Here is a 21,470-nt window from a genome sequence, read left to right on the forward strand (position 1 = left end):
GTTGTGAACCTACATTCCAGGTACGTCAGAACGCTGCATGCTGCATGCATGCAATACCCCGCCCGAATGCTGTGTGGTTCATAGTGGGTTTGCTTTGCTTTGCTAACCATGCGAAAATTTTTAACCCCACCTAAAAAAACAGGTACTACTAAGTAACTAATAATCCACAATCGAGTAGTACTTAGTGAATCGATCAAAATCAGTCGAATTTTCAGCCCTTTCTTCCTATTCTTTGTTTATTGTTCGATCAATCAATAAATGGCCCGAAAAAAAAAAAGATGAAAAAGAAAAAGAAGTAAAAAAAAACGCCTTGGATTATTTCCTATTCTTCTCAGAATGATAACTAACGCAACCAAGTCATGCACATAGATTAGTTAGAGTTACAGTAGAGATAGCAGGTACATACATACCTATCCAATCCACGCACAAAAAAAAACCGTTCGACCAAAGGCAAAAAGCACAAAAAAAGAGAATCCAACCATCCAATGCAGGATGAGCCGGCTCATATGGTCCCGACGAGGGTCGAACTCGCGACCTTGGCGTTATTAGCACCACCTGTGGGAGGGTATGTCAGTGATATTGTCATGGTATAATTTTTGATGAAGGCGTCAAGATTCTTTTTTGGACGCTGTATTTGCTGTATTTGAAGGGAATGGGAAACTTACGCTCTAACCGACTGAGCTACGGGACCTTGTGAGATGAGTGGGGGGATGGGGGTTATGTGTTTTGTAGAGAAGATGTGAGATTTTTTTTTGTCGGGTTGAGTCCGAGGGAGCTGGCTGGGACCGGTCCGTCCGTCGGATTGGAATCCACTCAGGAGCGTGCATTGTTTGATTACTTGGGGAGGTGGATATGCCTAAGTAATAACTTTTGAATTTACAGTAGTAGTGGCATTGATGATGAAATCCATCACGATGGGCTTTATTACATGTTTTTAGGTAGGCGGTTGTGTGTAGTGACCAGACCGGAAGCGAGCTTAAACTATCTATCCCCTAGGCACAGATAGGTACGAAGCAGTAGATGATAATTAATATACAACACTTTTCGGTCGAGGTGCTGTCAGGACGGCTTTCCATGTGCTCTTGCTTGGCCAGGTGCTTGTGTGTGGTGACTGTAAGCGAGCTTAGGATATATCTACCTAGGAATAGGTATGTATGTACATACAAGGTATCTGGTGGATGACAATTCCGGGATTTTTGATATATGGCTTTTTTTTTCGGACAAAATGCTACATGGTATTTTTATTATATCTGTTTGACAAGAAACGAGCAATGTCAATTGGTCTTTATAGAGCGCTGTGTGCGCGTGAATGATAATACAGCCAGCCTCTGATAAGAAGTGCCACTGTTATCGAATTGGTGACCTTGGGGCTGTTCACTGGGGCTCTTCAAGTTTCAGTGTTTTTGATATATGATCGCGTCTTTTCCCTTAGTTCCGGGCTCGGGAAGTTGTGAAATTTTGGGAGGAGTGGTCTTTCTCGACCAAAGTGATGGATTATTCCGAATATATATATTTGACGGGACCGCACTTTGAGAAACCCAGCAAAGACCTAAAACGACACTGCCTGTAATGTCTTTGTAGTTCTTGAACCAACAAACGGCGATCATGCAGATAACATTATACGAAGAGAAGGAAAAAGAAAGTATTGTTTCCTTCACTGAGCCATTTATGAAAAATCATCTCAAGCTGATCCATTGCTAAGCATACCGTAATTCCTGTGCTCTAGTTCCTGCAAAGCGATGACCCCAATACCCCGCAATCTCAACCACCTTTAGTAGTATGCAAGTACGTATGCACCTCACCCTCCACCAACAGCAAAAAAAAAAAGCTCCAAAAATAACAAAACACCCTTTGTGTCTTCTTCGGAAGGATACAAGGCCGAAAAAAAGAAAGAGACATGGTCCCGACGAGGGTCGAACTCGCGACCTTGGCGTTATTAGCACCACGCTCTAACCGACTGAGCTACGGGACCGTCGTTGTTAGGAAGTCCCTATTTATCGATTCATAGCGGGAACAAAATCAAGATTAGCTAACTATCTGTATCTGTATCGAGTCTAGAAACGCAACAAGGGCAAATGGGTGGGTTTCATTTAATATAATACGGAGTAATTACTCCGTACTCACTTTTCTTCTCATCATATCATATCGTATGCATTGTTCATCCACTCATTTAACGTACATGAAGTTCACCATGAATCGTGTCTGTCTCGTATCCATTCCCATTTCCGTCTCGTCATGTCTTTCGTCATCTTCACATCCCATCCATCTCATCTGCTCGAAGGTATGCGTATGTACAGTACATGTAATAGGTTTTCATCACTGGAAAAAACGAATACACGTGTCTTTGGTTAGTCAAAACAAAAAAAAAAAGAATACTTCCAAAATAATACTGAAAATGCGACGATCTAGTTGTGCCAAGTCATCGCTTATGCAACCTATGTTCGATAACTGTTCGATAAAGAGGAGGAAGCACAGTCCGCCTTGTCATCGACGTGATCGAGTCCTCCTCGAGGAGCGCGTTGTCCTTGTATCACGCGTTCTTCGGGTCCGTCGATCGGAGCTTTCGCTGCCTATTTCATTGTTAGTTCCGGCATGCGTTTGGAAAACAAGGATGTTTACTCACTCGCACTGGTATAATTGTAATAACTGTCGTCGTAAGAGTAATACGAATACGAGCCGGTGTTGGTATAATAGTCGCTCTTCTCGTCTCGGTTCTCACGCCTCCTCAACCCCAGACACAGTGCTATCGCCCCGAGGATCAGAGCAAGGGTGCCCCAGAATCCCAGACCGGATGATTTCCCCCCCTCACTGCCTTCCGGACGAGACGGCCTGGTCCCGAACCAGGTTCTTCTCTCAGGCCGCTCGGAGGAGTGATGGGAGTAGCGTTCCTCCACATACGTTGTTTCCTTCCTCCTTCGCGGACCCAGACCAAGGAGCGCCAGCAGCCCGTCGAGCGCCCCTCGTAAGCAGAAACAGAAGCAGAGCGCGAGTAGAAGAAACACTCCCGCAATGGTTCCAATGACAATACCTGCAATCGCACCCCCGCTGAGACCACCGCCGCTAGACGCTTTGGCAACGATCGTCGCACCATTCGTTCCCACCGGGGCGATGAAGGGCACTGTCGTCGTGGGCGCGCTGGTCTCAGTGACAGTGGCTACACCACTGCTTGTGGGTCGCAAAGGAGGTGTCGCGGTGGGCACCGCGACGGCGGAAGAGCTTCCAGCAACGCATACACCGTTATCGCATATTTCAGCGGCACTGCAGCAGCTGCTTCCACATATACTCTCCCCGAGGGATAACTGGCAGGTGGATGCGCCGCTCGTGGGAGTTGGCGTGACCCAGCTGCTCCAAACGGATGTGATAGTTACCAGGTCGGTTGCCGTGTAGGTTGTCGTATAGTATTCCCATGTACCTGAATTGGACTCCCCATCTAGACAGACTGCCTGTCCGGCGCTGTTCGTTCCGCATGTCTGGGTGGAAGTGCAGCAGAGCTGGCTGTAATAGCCGCAAGGGTTGGCGCAGGCTCTATCCACGAGGATATTGTCATATTCGAGTGGAAAGGGATTCGACTGCACCGGCTGTGGTTGGGCGGCGAGCAGAGCGAGTATGGACAATGCGGGGGTGACTCGAGATGAGCGCATGCTGCGTTGAGTTTGCAGAATCGAGAATTGTAAGAATGTTTGTCACTCGAGTTGTTGCGGAGAGTGTCCTTTGCGAGTGGTCAACGATCTGGAAACAGCACAACAGTATGGTTGCTATGACTCCCGCCGTTGCACCGTTTCTTGATCGTCGTCACAACTCGGGGGTCACGCTCGCAGACAACCACGACCAGCGAGGATTCCCAATTCCCAACTTTTCAAGAAATTGAAATGTGAGAAAGATGACTGGGAAATATTTGGAGGAAGAAAAAAAAGTTGAGGTGAGGTGAGAAGTGGGAGGGATATGCGTTGTCGTGAGCCGTCTTTCCTACTTCCCCAGCCTCTCAATATCCCAACCACCCGATTTCTTCACGCAGCCCACCAATCGACGCAACGCAACCGCCCCGATGCGCCAGATGGGACTAATAGGGCGACAAAAAAAGGAAAATAATAAAATGGCTGGGATCATGAGATCCTTTTTAGGTCCTGGCACTCTCTCGGCGTGTCACTGCATGATGCAATCGCCTGTGAGTTGGCCTGCTGCCCCTCCTGCATGGCGGTAGTCCTGGAGAGCGAGTCCAGCTCTGGAATAGCCTCGAAACACTGTTGCTTGCAAGTTGAAACCCAAGCTTCCCACCTGACGACTGACCGCATTGCTCTTCCATTGATAATGAAGGGTTCGTCGCTTCGGTCAAAGTTCCGTCCTGCAGATGCAGTAACCTCGGTCTTGGGTCAGGCACTGTTCAACCCAACCAGCATGTGGCCGCCACACTGCACCAGGCTCGAGTCACTTGACAGAATCTCCTGCCCGTTACTCTGGGAACAGGGAAACTCAATTCAGCTTGCCCAGCGAGTCGACACTCTCCATCCTTGCGTTCTCCCAAATCGCCGGTTTCCCGTCCCACGCGGCCGGTCCTTATCGATAGCTGTCCCAGCGACGGAGCCAACAGGTTCCACCATCATTGTGTTAGACCGTCTTTATCGGAGCAGATGTCTTCCTTCCGTTTTTGTATGCGATCATACTCCGTACGTCCGAATAAAAGCACAATTGGAGACTGTATGTCCATCGATGGCAGGGCTGGTCGGTAGTGACAATCGTTGCTTGGTGGGTCTGGTAGATCCATGGATCCTGAGCGGGTGGACCGCGGATGAGCAGATCATATTACAACCTCGAAAGGAACAACAATGAAGACAAGAACTTGTGTCCTAGAATCACTGTGGTTTTGTTTTTGAGAGAGTCAACTCTTATAAATACTCTACACAAGTAGGAAAAAATGATTCATCCACATTCCGAGTGGTTGTCGCATACCACAATTCACTCTAGAAGGGGGCTGGTTTCATTCCAACCGCTGCCCTGTCGATAGACAGAAACCTGGCATATATAGATACAGAAATTTCCTCAAACATAAAAAAAAGAAAGAAATCCTATATACACTTTCTGAGGACATGAAAAAAACATCGCCATAAAAAAAATACAATGGACCGTTTTCTCTCAACATCATCGAACACGTTCACTCATTATTCATCATCATAAGGAAAATACCTCCGTCAATCCCTCACAGCATCATAAAAACATGCCGCCAATTCCAGCAGCTAGAGCAATTACGAGATCATAAAGGCTGGACGACCGTCTCGTTGCGTCGCTGGAGGGATTGATGAATACCCCACCAGTCGAAGTCGCGCTCGCCGTCCCAAAGGCCGTGCAGTATCCTTCCTGCAATCCGTAACATGCCTTCGTGCTCAGGCTCGAACAGATTGATTCAGCTGCCGATATCGCCGTGACCGCAGCCGCGCCTTGCACCGTCACACCTGCGCTTCCGGCTCCAGCGACCGTCACCCCGTACGCTCCCCCCAGAGAGACCAGACAGCTCGAGAACTCTGACTGACATTGAGAGTAATAGGACGAGCAGGTCTCAGCGTTGGCGAAGGTAGTTGGGATGTACACGAAGGGGTATGGGGCTCCGGGCACGGTAGAGCCAGTGATGGTGGCGTCGGGACTGGTCGCCGTCGTAGAGGCGGAGGTGGATTGGGGAAACATGAAGCCGCTGGTGGTGGACGTCCCAGTTCCAGTGAGGGATCCCGTACAGCTTGCGCCGGTGGGACAACACGCTATATTGTTGGCGGCGTCGTGAGTACATGTCGTCCCACCCTGACAACAGACACCGGAGTTCCCCTCTTTGGAACAGGCACTGTATCCGAGGGGGCAATTATTTTGACGCTTCAAGATTCGGAGAACATCTGCAGCTCTTTCGCTGACTGATCCGTTGTTTAGAGGTGGCAGGAACGGCGAGGTCTCCGTACATATCGCTGACGAGATGAAGAGTATGGTGAAGAACAGCAGAGACTGCTTCATCTTGCGGCGCGAGGCTGTAACTCGTGGGTGATCTTTCTGGCTGCCAAACGCTTTCAGTATAGATGCCGTACGATATCCATTCGGTGAGGTTGGATCGTAGTTATATGTGGCGGCGGAGGTAACCGCTCGTCTTTGAAGTGTATCACAGCCCGGCGATGTCAATAAACCGGCGGATACTAGCAAAAGGAAACACTCGCATTAGCCGTTGTTCCTGGACATCGGGTTGTTTTGAAAACGACTTACGTGATTCATGAAGCACAGGTAACCGATACAAGTTAGAATTTTTGTGCAATTCTTCTCTGAGTGCTTCAATAGTCGAGGGACAAGATGACGATGATGTATTGGGCTGCCAACGCAGGTCTCCACCTCATTCCTGCCACGGCAACGGCGTCACCCCTGTCGCGACACAAGACATGGTGCCCAACCTCAGCCACTAATCGATTATTAAACTCGCTGGATGTGTCTGCGAACTAATGCAAAAAATAAATTTGGAAAGTGATCGAATGTAGATCGAATATTCAGAGTACAGTACAGAGACATTATCAATGGGTGATCTATAGCGGGCAGTGGGCACGCTAATTAACTGCGGGATGGTTCCAAGGTTGCTTATCGGGGCATCTCCAGTAACTACTCCACTATGTGCGAAAGACCCTCCTCTCCATGCGGTCTCAGTTGCGACGCACTTGAGATACGCTACATCCTGCACAAGTCATGGAGAATGGCATTTCAATCCATTACTGGTGTATAGTGAGACTTATTTATTTACCCGAGATCTTTATTAGAACAGGGGTGGATTTACGAAGTTTGGTTGGTGGGGTTTATTCTGTGCGGGGAACGGCACTCATCCCGGTTGCGCCCTATCAGCTGGACTTGGAACGATAGCAGCAATGGCTTTTATCAGCAGTCGAAAGTGTTCAAGAGTGGCGGTCGCCCTGAGCATCAGCGCTATGTATTTGAGATACTACCCTCGAGCATCGTCAATCTGTAGCTCGACGCGTGGCCTGACGAGCATACTCTTTATATATTGTCCAAAAACAACCTATCGCGCAAACCATGCCTGAAGAACCCATCAACGAGCGTTCGAACGGGACCATCAATGGAACCCCCACTTCCCTTCGAATCCCCATCGTCGATTTCTCCGCTTGGAAGAAGACCGACGACAAAGCTGCTCGGTTGCAAGTTGCAAAGGAGATCGTGAATGCCTGTAGAGAGGTTGGGTTTGTATACATCGTGAACCACGCCCTACCGGATTCCCTGCTTGATGAGGCCTTCGACTGGTCACGACGCTTCTTTGCACTCAGCCAGGAAGATAAACTGAAGGCACCACACCCAAAGGGATGGGCTGTACATCGCGGATATTCGTGGCCCGGTCTGGAAAAAGTATCGCAGGCGATCAGTGAAGGGAATGACGAGGAGCGGGTGAAGAAGCTGCGGGAGATTACGGATTGCAAAGTGAGCAGTTCGTTATATTTCCAAAATGTGACTATTTGCAGAAGACTTGAAGTTTACTACACAAATTATATACGTCTGGGCAGGGGGATACGGGATTATTCTCTCTCACTCTCCCATCTAACTTCTGCCAGGAGAGTTATGACATTGGCAGTGACGAGAACAAAGATAAGCCCAACCAATGGATCCCCGACGAGGTCCTGCCAGGTTTCAGAGCCTTTATGACCCGATTCTACTGGGAATGCTTCGCTGCAGCATCAGACATCATGCGTGCTCTGGCGGTGGGGATTGGACTGGAAGATGAAGACGAACTCTTGAAGAAGCACTCAGGCCATAATAACCAGCTCCGACTGCTGCACTACCCTCCTATTCCCGCAGAGGCGCTGGAGAGCCAGACCATGGCGCGCATGCCGGCGCATACTGACTGGAGCTCAATGACCATCCTGTTCCAGGATGACTGTGGCGGGTTAGAGGTTGAAGACCCGTCCGAACCGGGGAAGTTTATTCCCGCAACGCCGATTAAAAACGCCATTGTCATGAACGTGGGAGACTTGTTACAGAGGTGGAGTAATGGTATATTATCTCTGCCCCCAATCGGTCGCAACATGGAATTCATATAAGATGCAGATTACCTTCGGTCGACAAACCACCGGGTCGGGCTTCCCCCAGTCAGTGATCGCTTTGAAGGCTCCAATCGCATGACTCGTGAACGCTACTCGATCCCTTATTTCCTCTCGCCAGATCCCACGTCTATTATCGAGTGTCTTCCGGCGTGTACGAGCGAGAAAAATCCTGCGAAATACCAGCCCATCACCCAGGCGAATTACAATCGCTTGCGCGCTTCGATGCAATATTGAGACTCAGGACAGTTATTCCCTCTCGTCAATGTAATTGGAGAATCAGAGTTTCCCCCCTAAGAAAGGCGGAGAATTTGAATCGCAGTGATGAAAGAAATTCCTGATATTGACTGGACACATCAGTCTCTTGGAGTAGCGACATCCATACCATTTATGATGATCAAACAAAATGATCGACATTGCAATATGATGCGATTGACTTTTGCTAGACACTGAGACCCATGCATTCCGTCTGATGCACGTTTTCCCATCCTCTTGAGGAATGTTGCTATTGCTGTTCTCCGAATATATCCGTGGTCGACCGTACGACAATAAATGTTGCTGGCATAGAATAAGCAAGGTTGATCGGCGAAAATAGACTCATTCGACTAAGTAAGAGCCAACTAATAACTAAGGAAGTAGGGCCTATTTAGTACCTACTGTACATACATATCGTAGGTATCTATAGAGAAGCCTTTTTTTTGTTTTAGTTCTGTTGTCACATGACTGTTTCCACTGATGCTATTCTTAGATCTAGCTCTTCTATCCTTCTAATGGAGTAATCCCAGATCACCGATTTCAAGATGTTCTCGATGATCTTTTTCCCGAAATAGGCACATACTGTAACTAGTTACCTGCGGATCGGCTTACCTAACAGCTCCGTCCTCCGCAGCTCACAGCCAATCATCGGCCAGAGTACGGAGTACTCACGGACGATGACCTCAGAGCTGTCAATCTCGTCGAGTCATCGACCATCTTTTTTCAACAGAACTTCCTACCTACATACGGAGTACACCGCAACAAACAAACCAACTCTTGTCTCTCTATACAAAAGTTGTCACCAATTGTTGTTATCCTGCAAATTGCGCCCGAGATTCTTCTATTCTTTGACACGAATGAATTGAACGTGCTACGAATCTACGATAGACTTATCTATATAGACTAGTCTTTTCTCCTCTCGACTGTCTGCTCACGAACTTCATGATGTCGTCATGAAACATACAATCCTTGCCGCTGGCCGCATTTGATCGACCAGACTGTGAGAAAAACAAATAATAGCTCTCTGCTCTTTTTGTTGTGCTCTGCTCTGCTCTGTGGGATTTATTTCCTGCAGAGCATAACCCCGGCGGGATTTTACTATGTCACATGTCCCCACGGTCTCTGGGTCGTCGCAGTCTAATAGGAAGACTTCAACGTGTGAGTATTTTTTTTTGTTTACTCGAACACCCTTCTACATGCGTCATTATTCAATTGCCCCTCTGACTGACTGTCACAGCTTCCAAGACTACGTTCCACTTCCTCGCAGGCCTCTTATCCGGCCTGACCACCTCCGTCCTCCTCCAACCCGCAGACCTTCTGAAGACCCGCGTCCAGCAGTCCCGTCAGACGGCGTCTCTCCTCCCAACCATCAGATCCATCCTCTCCTCTCCTCACCCCATCCGCGGTCTATGGCGCGGTACGCTCCCCTCCGCCCTCCGAACTGGTTTCGGCTCGGCGCTGTATTTCACCTCCCTCAATGCCCTCCGCCAGGGTGTCGCGCAACGCGGTCCTGCAATCGCTCTGGCCGATAATCATAATAATGCTGCTTCCCGTGGGAACGGCTACTCCTCCTCCGCGCTGCCCAAGCTCTCACATACCGCGAATCTGGTCACAGGCGCCATCGCACGGACTGCAGCAGGCTTCGTGATGATGCCCGTCACCGTGCTGAAGGTGCGGTACGAATCAGACTACTATGCCTACCGCAGCTTGCTAGGCGCGGGGCGGGATATCGTCCGCACGGAGGGCGTACGCGGTCTCTTCACGGGGTTCGGGGCCACTGCGGTGCGGGACGCGCCTTATGCAGGCCTCTACGTCGTCTTCTACGAGCAGTTCAAACGGAATCTCTCTGGGCTCGTCGCCGCACCCTCCTCTTCTACTTCATTATCAGATAGCAAGCTATCGCTCTCCTCTTCCTCCATCAACTTCGCCTCAGGGGCCTTCGCAGCCGGCCTCGCGACGGCAATCACCAACCCGTTCGACGCCGTCAAGACGCGGCTCCAGCTCCGGCCAGAGAAGTACCGCAACATGCTCCGCGCAGTCAGCTTGATGGTCCGCGAAGATGGCATCCGCAGCCTCTTCAGTGGGTTGGGTCTGCGCATGGCGCGCAAAGCGCTCAGTTCGGCGCTGGCCTGGACGGTGTACGAGGAACTCATCCTGCGGGCGGAAAGGAGGTGGTCTGTTCAGGATGGGATCAGTCTGTAGACTTGGCTTGGCTTTTGCCATGCTTCTTGGAACGAGCGAGATACGAACAAGCAAGCAAACATTTTTCAATGCATGAAAATCATCCATATTCTTGCTCGTCTGAATACCTAACTATTCTGTATATACCATACTATCGCTTACTCTACTCCAAACGAAACGAAGAATCCGGTTCCATACATGATATGATATGAAATGAAATGAAATGACAATGGGGCACAATCTGCGAACTGGAAAGAAAAAAAAAAGACACAAACAAAAACAGAAAAAACAAAATAAACAAGATGAGATCCAAGTTACTGACGCAAAAAAAAAATAGACAAGTTGACTCGGTTGAAACAGAAATTTCATGTCATGTCATATCATATCATGTCATAATCATGAGCATTGCCATTGCAGTGAAACAGGACAGACAGAAGAAGCCAACCAAAAAACAAGAACAGAAAAACAAATTTTCATGGAAAAGAGGCGCAAGGAAATGGAAGCATGACATCAAAACACAAGGGCAAAAAAAAAAGATATCATCTCGTCAACCGTGAACTGTGATATGACAGTCTGCTCTCATAAATTCGTCATCATCATCGTGATCATCAACATGAGCAACAACATGAACAGCCAACATCGAAGCGAAGTCGACTCAGTTCCAACGATATAGACTATCTCTGTCCCACACACGATCGGCCGGTAGGAATCATCATCATCATCATCAGCTTCCGAAGAAGGAGAAAAAGTGAAGAGGAGAGGGTGTTGTTCATCAGGAGAATCCAAAGCGGTGAGACACCGACTGCTGACGCTGGTCAAGTAAAGATCCAAGCGCGTCGACTCGGGCTCTTCTTCCGGACAAGGTACATCTTGTCCTTCTTCTTGTCGTTGACCCTCAACTCAGTCAGGGAGCTCGAGGTCTCGGAGACGAGTTTGCCCTCGCGGATGCGCCGCGTGTGCGCGAAGAGCTCTTCTTGGAAGTCTTCGGAGATCCAGGTCTTGATGATGATGTAGTTGCTGTCGTGCTGTTCGAGTTGAAAGAGGAGACGTCAGGAATTTGATTACATGTCTGGAAAAGGTGCAAAGGGGGAACTCACCTCGTCCCATTCCCATGGCAATCGGTAGGCAATCAGCGTCTCAGGCAGGAGATATTTGCGGTGGACCTGGAGGGAAAAACGAATGGTGGTTAGTTCTTGTCGACCGCATGAATGATCAATCTCGAAGGCCGTGTTTGTTACTTACCCTGATATACGTGGTGTGCTCTGGAGGCGAATGCGAGTGCGAGTGCGAATGCGAATGTGAACGTGAATATGAAAGTGCCTTTTCCCTCTCCCTCTCCCTCTCTTTCTCCCTCTCCTTGTGATTTTTCTTGTTGAGAATGGCTTCGACCTCCTCCTCCGTGTAGCCAAATTCCTCCTGCAGTCGGGCCTTGAATTCCTTGTCCTTCCTTTCCTTCTCCTCGATCTCTCGGAGCTTCTTGAGCTCCTCGGCCCTCTTGTATTCCTCGATAGCGGCGGCCTTGATCTTGGCCAGTTCTCTCTTGCGTTCCTCCTCCTCCAGCAGCCTCCGGGCCTCTTCGTCTCGGAGCTCCTTCTTGATGCGCTCTTTCTCGGCCCGGGCGGCCTCCTTCTGCTCGAGCTCCTTGAGGTACTTTTCGTGGGCCAGACGCTTGGCCTGTTCTTCCTCGGCTGCCTTTCTCTCCATCTCCTCCAGCTTCTTTACCTTTTCCCGATACTCGGCGATCCGGCGGTCTTCTTCCGCCCGTTTCGCCCTCTCCATCTTTTCGAGGCTCAGCATTTCGAGTTTCCGAATTCTCTCGATCAGCTCTTCTTCCAGGTAGTCATCGTCGACACGGCGGGGCTCGCGGCGTTCGCGTTGTTCGCGTTCACGTTCGCGACGTTTGGCGAGCTGTCGCTCCAGCCGCTCGATTTCTTGTTTCTGCTTCATGAGCTCGAGATCCTGGCGCATGTCATTTCTTTCCAGCAGGCGCTGGTCCACCAGCAACTCCAAGTCGCGGTCGCGATGGCGGGGAGAGGGCGTGCGGGTGCGGGAGGAGACACTGCTGCTACGCCGGCGCTCGTGGGGACGGATGATTTCGATCTCGTCGATGTCATCGATTTCGCTGTAGCGGGGGCGGCCTCGACGATCTTTGGACACTTGTCTGGTTCGGACATCGTTATTGATCACCACGGTGGTCGGCTCTCTCCTGCGCCTGCCGCCTGTGGAAGCGGAGCGATGGACGGTTTGGATGACATCGGGGCTCAGGTAGGCGTTGGAGTCCGGGCTCACACGATGCCGCGAAAATGAGCGTCGTCTGATGACCTGCCTTCGAGGACGATCATAGGATACGTCGGTTTCGGAGAAGTCCGATTCCGAGTCATAAATTTCGTATCTGTGCATCTTGTTCAGGTCCTGAGATGCCTCCTGGGATAGTTCTTTTCACTGGAATAATTGGAGGCCCTCGTCCAAATGCTAAGAAACAGGCCTGGCCGTGGCGTAGTGACTGATCAGAGGGATGTCTGTGAGAAATGGCTAGTACTGTGTAACCTGGAAGTATATATAGTATAGATGGATGGATGGAAAGAAGATAAGAACAGACGATGAAAGGGGGAAAAACCTTCCCAGGTCTTTCACTCAGGCGAGAGGCAGCCTGACTGACACGACTGACCGACCGACTGACTGACTGACTGATGACTGGCACGGGACAACGCTGGTTGCCGCCAGTGGAGGAGTAGCGTGGCTGGCGGGGGAGGGGAAGATGACTGCCTGTTCAGCCCCATCGGGGGGCGATGTCTGACCTGTAATACTGCGTCTGAAACAGACTACTAGCTAGATTGGACAAGGACTTTATCGCCGTCCCTTTTGAACTGCATCCTCCATCGTCTTCTGGTCGGCGGTTCACTGATCAGGAAATGAAGCGGCTCCGCGGTTGGGCTGACTGATTGATCGTCATCCGCCCAGCCCCTCGTGATGACTCCCCTCTTGTCCCACTCGCAGGTCAGGCCTCAAGACAGCCAAGCGCACAGCCTGATCGACTATTTCCACAGATAATCCTTCCAGTCATAGTCGCCTGTTGTGCGAGCGCCATCCAATTTAGTAGAAAACGCTGTGCATCGTCCACTCCCCATCGGACTGAAACAGATGACTATGACGACATAGTCTACGGTTACGTACCTAGGTACGGAGTAGAGTCGACTGATAACAGGCAGAACATACGGAGTATAGGGAGTGTAAAGGCAATCTTGTTGTTTTTTGTACTTAATCTATTGGCGTTGAAGCGATTAAAGTGAAGGGAAGGCGCAGCAGGGGCAGGCGGGTTCCAAGGTTGGCGCCGCATCAAAGATCCATGGATAACTGGTAAATGGGTGGACCTGCCCAAGCTTGCCTTTCCAGCCTGATGGATTAGGCATGAAGTAAACAATGGTTCCTGCCTAAGGGAGAGGATGTCGTTTCAAGATGATTGAAGGCTGAATTGTCGAACTACTTCCTATGTAATAAAATAAATGGTGGATTGATTGACTCATATTTTTTGAACTGGTAATAGTACCTAACTTATCCTAGCGCTGAAAAGAATACCTGCGTTCTATGACCAAATTTCCACAGTATTCTCCACATCTCCATCAAACTGTCCGCATGGTGTGATGTCATAAATGAAGCAATTCCAGTTACCAACCGTGTTGAACTGCGCGACGCAGTTGCACATAGCTTGCCAATAACAGCAAAAAGATTTGTTACCCACCATAGTCATTACGTCCGGAAGATGAGGCAGTCGTTGAATATCCCGCCATCAATAATCTGTTTTTTTTTTTGTGTTCTTACCTTCGATATGAAACAATTGAGCGGCTTCTCTCTAAGAAGTCAGATTTTTGCCGCGTAGAAAATGGGAACGTCCAACAGAACGTGGCAGATAAGCGCCTAGGGTCATCTGGTGAGACAAGGCTACTTCAGTTGCTATTTCCAGAACTGATGCTCTGATCGAGGCACTCTATCTATCGAAACCCGTTCTTGGGTCTGCCTTCGACTGCTCGTCAGAAAATATTCAACCGAGCGCAGTCAACAATAGCACACCTCTAAAAAAAGAAACAAAAAAAAATCTATACAAGGAGGTCTTCAGTCATTGCTTCTTTTTTTTTTTCACATCTATTGTCTTTTTACTTTTGGCTAGTTCGGATAGATTTCATATCGACGTCGAGATAAAGCCTAGCTGCGCAGCGACTCTGTTCCTGACTCATTCTAATATTGACCTTTTTGTTTAACGCAGTTTGACTGACTCCCCCAGCTTACCCGAACACCTGAGTTCTCTACTATTTCCCTACTGAAAATAACAGTTGACATAACCTTTATGATATGTGCCAGGTGTCTGATCGGGTTGCGAATCTTACACAGTGATATCTGGGCTGGAAATTACTCCGTACATTGAGCTTTTCTAAACGCATGATCATTGCTCTAATAAGGAAGTCTCGCTAGTAAAACTCAAGCTTCGCACTACAAGCGCTACGCAGGCAACAGTCAGATATGTCACATCCTGCCACGTCCTGATCGTCTCGGTTCCGAGCACTGTCACGCTTCGTTCTCGAATCGTTACTACCCATTCTTTTAGTCCCGTCTCTCCATGTCTGATCGTTATAATGACCGAGTTTACCAATATCCAACCATCAGAGGCTGTTTTCAAGCGGAAGCTGTTTTCTTCAAAGTATGCCGTGATATTCCTTGTGTTGATCCGGGATACAGAATGCGTGATGAGAGTGGTAATTTGGTCCTGGTCAACGTACCTGGATCCTTTTTAATCCACTCTGACTGTCTGCATATCAATAGCACCATGATAGAGGCCCCATCCTGTGGGCAAATCCACACCGAGAACACAACATTCACATCTGCGAGTCCACCGCGTATCGACGCCTGAAGGCACATGGTCTCTGCGATCAGGGCATTGTCCCCCAATTCTATGGAACCATAGAATAGATTGACCCCAAGCTTTACCAACTCCATCTGGAGATGTTTCTACATGACCAGTACCCGCCAAACGCGATTCTTCTCGAATATACACCCAACATGGAGCCGCTCCATGCGACAGCCAACTATACCAAAAGGCGGATGGAGAATTTTATTTATTGCCGGTATGAATGAGATTCACAAAGCTCTAGTCGAGCATAGTGACCCTCATCCCAGAAATATGATGGTCATCAAAGACGACCCAGATGAAAGGGTAATCTGGCTCGACTTCGACCGAGCACAGACCTTCCATCCAGATACGTTGACGGAAGAGCAAAAGGAATGGATAGAGTTTGAAGATGGACTTGTTGCTCAGTTTGGAAGAGAGATGGTGAGTGATTATCATTCTATGGAACCTGAGACGAACTTAGACTTTTTCCCAAGAGGTCTCTTTCGTGAACACCCTGCTTAGGGCTAATGTTGACTGACTGCAAGAAACTATGTACAGGAAGCAGACTCCACAGGAGGCAAGCTCAACAGACTCTTTTTGTACTATTACTAAATACAAAATCCCTGATGTGTCTGTTCATGCAAGCAAGAGGATGGACAACTTTATTGTAGCCTTTTGAAGGTATAATATCCTGCAGGAACTTGAACGAACTGTACATTGTGGTACATACGGAGTACAGTACATTAATATACGGAAGCAGACTTCCGTATATCATTGTGGACCGATTTGATATCGGCTGCAACGGTCTGGAACTTTGACCACGGAAGGCGGGCCGATTCCGCAGCAGTGGACTTGAAATATCTATACCAAAACGAGTAATAATGTCGAGAATTGATGAAGTTAGGTCTGTCAGTAGCCAATTCTTATAGATTCAAAAGGATTTTGACCAAAGCAACTCACTAAGATCCAGCCAACAAGACTACCTGTGATTATATCGTATAGTTGAAGGACAGACCCAGGGTCAATTCAATGTGCGAGTCCGGATAATTATATACCTACCTAATGAAGAAAGAGCCGTTGAAAGTCTGAGGGTCCAGGATGGCGTGATGGAAGACTAGCTGTTTCCTGGAAAGATCCGCAACAGCTGTTTCCCTCTGAGGGGATCTGGTCAACAAATCTATTAACGGAATTTTGAATTAACTGTCTCTTGCCTTTTCTAAACAACTCCAAGTTGGGACTCTCGGATTCCCCCCGTGGTCCATGATTACTTAAGTATCTCCTGCCACATCTGACACTCCAATTTGCTAGTCTCTCCACATTTCTATCAGTCATTTCAACCTCAAAGCACGCCATCAGTGACCATTGCTTGTCACGATTCCAACCCATCATTTGCTGCTAACGTTTTCTTTCTGGTTTACAGGACTGCAGTCGATTCTCGATCAGTATCCACAATGACACCATGCACATGGAACCCAACTTTCCCTATCATTGGAGACAACAGGCGACCACCAGAGGCAGAAATGGAAGGCGATAAAGGTCTGAAGCAGAATACCAGACGGTCGGAGTCGCGTATTCTCCGTCTCCAATCGGAGTCATCATGGATTCTTTGCAGCGTTATCGGAAAGAATTGGGCTCGGATGAAGAGCCGTCGAATTCTTGCTGGGCCATATAATATATAATAATCCAGAGCTAGTACACACATATCTATCAGCGACATTCCCAATGGCTCTGGCAGCTCTTTGATCCAAAATTGTCCTTTCGCCAGAGGCCGGACCAGACAAGTGCAACAACGTATATCCATCGTCTTTTAAGAAAAACATCAAAATGGTGGACGTCGGCCAGGGTATCAGCCTCCTTTCTCAAGGGACCGGCTATGGAATCATCATCGGTCTGGGAGTCTTGTTCGCGTTGATAATTCTCGCGGCCGTCAAGATCCAGAAGATGTATCTGATGGAAGACTCGGGCAAGTCGGAAATGTTCATGGTGGCCAATCGTTCCGTGGGCACAGGTCTGACCTGTTCGGCTGTGTTCTCCTCCTGGATGTGGATTAACGAAACGGTGTATTCGTGTGTCTACTGTTACGAGCACGGCATCGCGGCGCCCATGTGGTTCGGCACCGGCCTGTCGTTCCAAATTGCTCTGATGGCCGTGATGGGCGTGTTGGCCAAGATCCGGGTGCCCTATGCTCATACTTCGCTCGAGATCATTCGCAGGCGATACGGTAATCTGGGGCATTTCGTCTTCACGATTCTGAATCTGATCAACAATATCTTCGGATGTTCGAGTATGATTCTGGCCGGATCCCAGTTGGTTGTCGGCATCACGGGTATGCATTTGGCAGCTGCAACGATTCTCCTACCTTTTGGAGGTATGTGACACACAATCAGCATCTGCTGGGAAACATTCCTAATAATTTGAATCTCTAGTCGTCCTCTATACCGCTGTGGGTGGATTGAAGGCCACCTTCCTGACAGACTTTCTTCATACCACGATTGCTCTGATCCTGATTATCTTCTTCACGCTTTCGGTCCTCACCAACGAACACATTGGCGGCTTGCACGGCCTGTACGATAAACTGATCGCTAAAGCGGGGAGTGTCTACATCGATGGGAATTACGCCGGCTCTCTTCTGACCTTCAAATCCAAAGGGGCGATCATGTTTGGTATTATTCTGAAATTTGGCAATCTTGCTTTGGTTACGATGGTAGGTGCGAAGCGTTCGTAAATGGAATCCATCGACGCTGACAGATCTCAGGATACCGCGTTCTGGCAAAAGTCATTTGCATCTGAAGTGCGTTCGACCGTGCCTGGCTACGATCTCGCGGCTTTGGCCATCTTCGCGGTCCCCTGGGGCTTGGGGACCGTCATCGGTCTCAGCGCGCGAGTGATCAATGATTTGCCCATCTTTCCCACTTACCCCGGATCTCTTAACGAGTCAGAGATTAATTCGGGATTCGTCATGCCCTATACGATCAAGGCGCTTCTGGGAACTGGCGGCACCGTAGGGATGCTGTTGCTTCTTTTCATGGCCGTGACGAGCACGGTCTCGTCATCCATGATTGCCGTAAGCAGTATCATTTCATTCGACGTATACCGGACCTACATCAACCCAAGAGCCACTGATCGGCAAGTCGTCCGGGTCAGCCACCTGGGTGTCGTTTTCCATGGGATCTTCATTACTGGCTTTGCTCTCGCTCTGAACTACGGCGGGGCAAACATGAACTGGATCAATTACTTCTCGCCCATCCTCACTTGCCCCGGAATCTTCCCGCTGATGATGACACTCTTCTGGTCCGGCCAAACACGGTTAGCAGCCATTGTGTCTCCTGTCCTTGGTTTGATAACAGGAGTCTCCATCTGGCTGGGCACGGCCTACTCCCTTTACGGGGAAATCTCCATCGACACCACATCTGCCCAGGCCCCGTCGCTGTATGGCAGTATCGCCTCTCTTTTCTCCCCGATTCTGTATTCCGTGATCATCTCGTATCTCCGACCGCAGACCTTTGATTGGCGAGAGTTCTTGCGGATTGACCTGGTCGAGGACGACTCTGAAACCGAGAGCTCAACTCCGGCCGAATCAGAGACGCCGCCTTCCTCGCAGAGCGTTGTGGTCTTAAACGAAGCACAGACCGAAAAGGGGGGAAGGGTAGAAAAAGCTCTCCAGGAACCAAGGACCCGACGAGTTAGGAAAACGAATAACGCAGCCACCAGCTCAACCAGCTCAACCGCCAGCTTGGACGACGTCGTGCACCCATTCGACGAGGAGACGCTGCGATACCTGCACAAATGGCTGCGGATCGCCCTGGGGGTCCTGATCTTCATCGTCTTGGTCACCTTCGTCGTATGGCCCATGCCCCTCTACCGCGACTACATCTTCACCCGCTCCTTCTTCACCGGCTGGACCACGGTTGCCATCGCCTGGCAGTTCTTCGCGCTGTTTGCGGTGGTGATTTACCCTGTCTTTGACGGCCGTCGTGCAATTGCCAAATCAATTCGTGGACTTGTATCGAGTCTGCGAAGATGAGTCGATCGTGAAGAAGAATCTGAGAATATCTGGGTTGCGGTATATATATCCTATTTTTTGCTATTTCTGCTGTTTCCTAGAGGTAGACATAGATATACGTAAATCTTGAAGATGGACATATTATTCCCATAGAGCATATTTGATTCGATTCGTATCGTAACTAGCTGTCGCTTGGGCAAAGACTCGCTACTAGACGAGGAAAAAAAAGACCCGTGACCGCACCAACACCTTTGTAAGCTAACAAGTTGTTTGTTCAGCTTGATCCTCCTTCATTGTCATGTCCACATTTTCTGTCCACATGGCATCAAGCATGGATGGTGCCATCTGTGTAAGCCAGCAGGTGAGGTGAATCTCGTCAGGTGAGCGCTGAGCCTGAGTGAGTGAGTGAGTGAGTGAGTGAGTCCGGATGAGTCCAAATCCGGGGTAACTAGACCATGTGAGTAGCTACCGTACTGCTGGTGCATCAACCCCCACATTGAATCTCGGCGGGTAGATTCTCATTGCATGAAAGCTCAGCTGGCTCCGCATTGAAACTTGGCGGAAAAAGTCCAGATGAGTCTATGTGAGGTTAAGCTCATAATGCTGAGTGAGTCCAGATGAGCCCAAACTAGGCCATGTGAGAGTTACCGTACTGTTGGAGCATCCGAACCCACATTGAATCTTGGCAGGTAGATTCTCATTGCACGAGAGGTGATCAGGCCCCGTATTGAAACTTGGCGGAAAAAGTCCGGTTGAGTCTATGTGAGGCCAGGTGAGGCTTGAGTTCAGAGTCCGGACCCTGCAGGGGTCAGGTCATGTGAGATCTCATGATCGTGAGCCATCTCCCCAGTGAGACCTTCATTCATGTACTCTGTAGATAGAAGAGCAAAAGTGAGAGAAAAGTTTTTTTTCTTTGTTTCTTTGTTTCGTTGCCTTTGTGATATCATGTCTTTGTCTTTCTTCGAGCGCGTCAACGTCAGATGGCTCCCTCTGCTGCGACTGCTGGCGTAGGACCCAAAAATGGTTCGCGAGCCATCATATTCCTCCCCCGTAACTTCAGAACGAAATTATGCCCTCGTTCCTGATTTGAGGATCTGCTCGATGTTTTCTCGGCTGTTTTTGTGGGTCGTCTCGAGGTAGTGCAGCTTCTTCTCGAGGTTGCTGATATCCGATTTCAAGTCCTCTGTCTCCTTGGACAGACGCTTGTCGATCACGGGGATGGGAGTGGCCACGAACCTGGAATCAAGAATCACAGTTCGTCAGTCCTTTGGAAAGGAGAAAAAAGCTAGATACGGGGAAAGAATGCAATGCGAGACGCACATTTTACCGACGCCCTCGTAGACGTTTGTGTCCTTTGGTAACGAGCCGATCTCATTGGCCGTCAACTGCACGAGACGCACATCTCGTTGCTTCGAGGAGATCTGAGCCTTGACGAGATTGATCTGCTGCTGGGCAGCGACCGCGCGCGTCTCGATCTCCTGCACCAACTATTCAGGCAAATACCGAGTTAGCCACCGGGAATGACGCACGACTCTCCTCTCGTTGCAACACAGGGACTTACTTTGTGCAGGGCCTCGTTGGGAATGGACATTTTGATGGTTATATGGACTGCAATAATAGCAAGACCACAAAGTTGGGGTAGTTGATCAGGTAGAGCGCTATTATGCTAAGCGCAGTACTAGTGAGGGGAGGCGGAAGGCGGTCCAACCCCGCCAGTACTCCCGGACCACAGATTTCACTTGCAGTGGTCTCGTCGACAATGGCACAGTGAGCCAGTCATATAGAAGTCATGTATAATGGCTCAACTGCCAAATAAATGCCTAGGAAAAAGTAGACAGGACTATTGAGTATTCATCTTTGGCTAAGGAGGTAGGTATGATGTATCCCGGCTTATCGTTCCCCCCAGGCTGGGGGCGCGCAGACAGGGCACAGGGCTTAGGGTTAGGGATGGCAGCTGGTCCAGCCCGGAGTGCCAGTTAAGTTAGGGAGGGTCCGTCCCTAAAGCGGTTGGCTTCCGGAGCCCGAAACCATCCAATTTTGGCGTCGAGTCTGGACATGGCCTAACTAAAACAGCTTATGCCAGTACCGG

General features: G+C 49.3%; 10 protein-coding genes and 2 non-coding genes across 12 annotated transcripts; 6 read left to right on the forward strand and 6 right to left on the reverse strand.

Moving 5' to 3' along the window:
- Positions 1–507: 507 nt before the first annotated feature.
- VTN77DRAFT_t106 lies at positions 508–691 on the reverse strand. Its single transcript has 2 exons — positions 654–691; positions 508–544 (listed from the first exon to the last, which is right to left on the reverse strand). It is a non-coding gene; the product is annotated as a tRNA-Gly (tRNA).
- A 1,207-nt stretch (positions 692–1,898) lies between these two features.
- VTN77DRAFT_t105 lies at positions 1,899–1,972 on the reverse strand. The gene has a single exon. It is a non-coding gene; the product is annotated as a tRNA-Ile (tRNA).
- A 512-nt stretch (positions 1,973–2,484) lies between these two features.
- VTN77DRAFT_6678 (uncharacterized protein) lies at positions 2,485–3,641 on the reverse strand (the record flags this gene model as incomplete). The annotated part of the gene is made up of 2 exons (XM_069422982.1): positions 2,485–2,570; positions 2,624–3,641. 2 exons carry the CDS (start codon positions 3,639–3,641, stop codon positions 2,485–2,487), a joined length of 1,104 nt encoding a protein of 367 aa, XP_069275967.1.
- Positions 3,642–4,191: 550 nt separating this feature from the next.
- On the forward strand, positions 4,192–4,827 carry VTN77DRAFT_6679 (uncharacterized protein; the record flags this gene model as incomplete). Its single annotated transcript, XM_069422983.1, has 1 exon — positions 4,192–4,827. The coding sequence occupies one exon, from the start codon at positions 4,192–4,194 to the stop codon at positions 4,825–4,827; it is 636 nt and encodes a 211-aa protein (XP_069275968.1).
- A 375-nt stretch (positions 4,828–5,202) lies between these two features.
- Positions 5,203–5,991, reverse strand: VTN77DRAFT_6680 (uncharacterized protein; the record flags this gene model as incomplete). The annotated part of the gene is made up of 1 exon (XM_069422985.1): positions 5,203–5,991. One exon carries the CDS (start codon positions 5,989–5,991, stop codon positions 5,203–5,205), a length of 789 nt encoding a protein of 262 aa, XP_069275969.1.
- A 590-nt stretch (positions 5,992–6,581) lies between these two features.
- VTN77DRAFT_6681 (uncharacterized protein) lies at positions 6,582–6,979 on the forward strand (the record flags this gene model as incomplete). The annotated part of the gene is made up of 2 exons (XM_069422986.1): positions 6,582–6,699; positions 6,744–6,979. The coding sequence occupies 2 exons, from the start codon at positions 6,582–6,584 to the stop codon at positions 6,977–6,979; spliced, it is 354 nt and encodes a 117-aa protein (XP_069275970.1).
- Positions 6,980–7,044: 65 nt separating this feature from the next.
- Positions 7,045–7,665, forward strand: VTN77DRAFT_6682 (uncharacterized protein; the record flags this gene model as incomplete). The annotated part of the gene is made up of 1 exon (XM_069422987.1): positions 7,045–7,665. One exon carries the CDS (start codon positions 7,045–7,047, stop codon positions 7,663–7,665), a length of 621 nt encoding a protein of 206 aa, XP_069275971.1.
- A 41-nt stretch (positions 7,666–7,706) lies between these two features.
- On the forward strand, positions 7,707–8,297 carry VTN77DRAFT_6683 (uncharacterized protein; the record flags this gene model as incomplete). The annotated part of the gene is made up of 2 exons (XM_069422988.1): positions 7,707–8,013; positions 8,068–8,297. 2 exons carry the CDS (start codon positions 7,707–7,709, stop codon positions 8,295–8,297), a joined length of 537 nt encoding a protein of 178 aa, XP_069275972.1.
- Positions 8,298–9,415: 1,118 nt separating this feature from the next.
- On the forward strand, positions 9,416–10,517 carry VTN77DRAFT_6684 (uncharacterized protein; the record flags this gene model as incomplete). Its single annotated transcript, XM_069422989.1, has 2 exons — positions 9,416–9,473; positions 9,553–10,517. 2 exons carry the CDS (start codon positions 9,416–9,418, stop codon positions 10,515–10,517), a joined length of 1,023 nt encoding a protein of 340 aa, XP_069275973.1.
- Positions 10,518–11,311: 794 nt separating this feature from the next.
- On the reverse strand, positions 11,312–12,896 carry VTN77DRAFT_6685 (uncharacterized protein; the record flags this gene model as incomplete). The annotated part of the gene is made up of 3 exons (XM_069422990.1): positions 11,312–11,521; positions 11,594–11,659; positions 11,739–12,896. The coding sequence occupies 3 exons, from the start codon at positions 12,894–12,896 to the stop codon at positions 11,312–11,314; spliced, it is 1,434 nt and encodes a 477-aa protein (XP_069275974.1).
- Positions 12,897–17,202: 4,306 nt separating this feature from the next.
- Positions 17,203–19,402, forward strand: VTN77DRAFT_6686 (uncharacterized protein; the record flags this gene model as incomplete). Its single annotated transcript, XM_069422991.1, has 3 exons — positions 17,203–17,746; positions 17,805–18,082; positions 18,134–19,402. 3 exons carry the CDS (start codon positions 17,203–17,205, stop codon positions 19,400–19,402), a joined length of 2,091 nt encoding a protein of 696 aa, XP_069275975.1.
- A 1,046-nt stretch (positions 19,403–20,448) lies between these two features.
- Positions 20,449–20,972, reverse strand: VTN77DRAFT_6687 (uncharacterized protein; the record flags this gene model as incomplete). The annotated part of the gene is made up of 3 exons (XM_069422992.1): positions 20,449–20,617; positions 20,702–20,868; positions 20,943–20,972. 3 exons carry the CDS (start codon positions 20,970–20,972, stop codon positions 20,449–20,451), a joined length of 366 nt encoding a protein of 121 aa, XP_069275976.1.
- Positions 20,973–21,470: the final 498 nt, after the last annotated feature.

Source organism: Rasamsonia byssochlamydoides, assembly GCF_041956645.1.
Source record: "Rasamsonia byssochlamydoides strain NRRL 3658 unplaced genomic scaffold VTN77scaffold_51, whole genome shotgun sequence".
Taxonomy (NCBI): Eukaryota; Fungi; Ascomycota; class Eurotiomycetes; order Eurotiales; family Trichocomaceae; genus Rasamsonia; species Rasamsonia byssochlamydoides.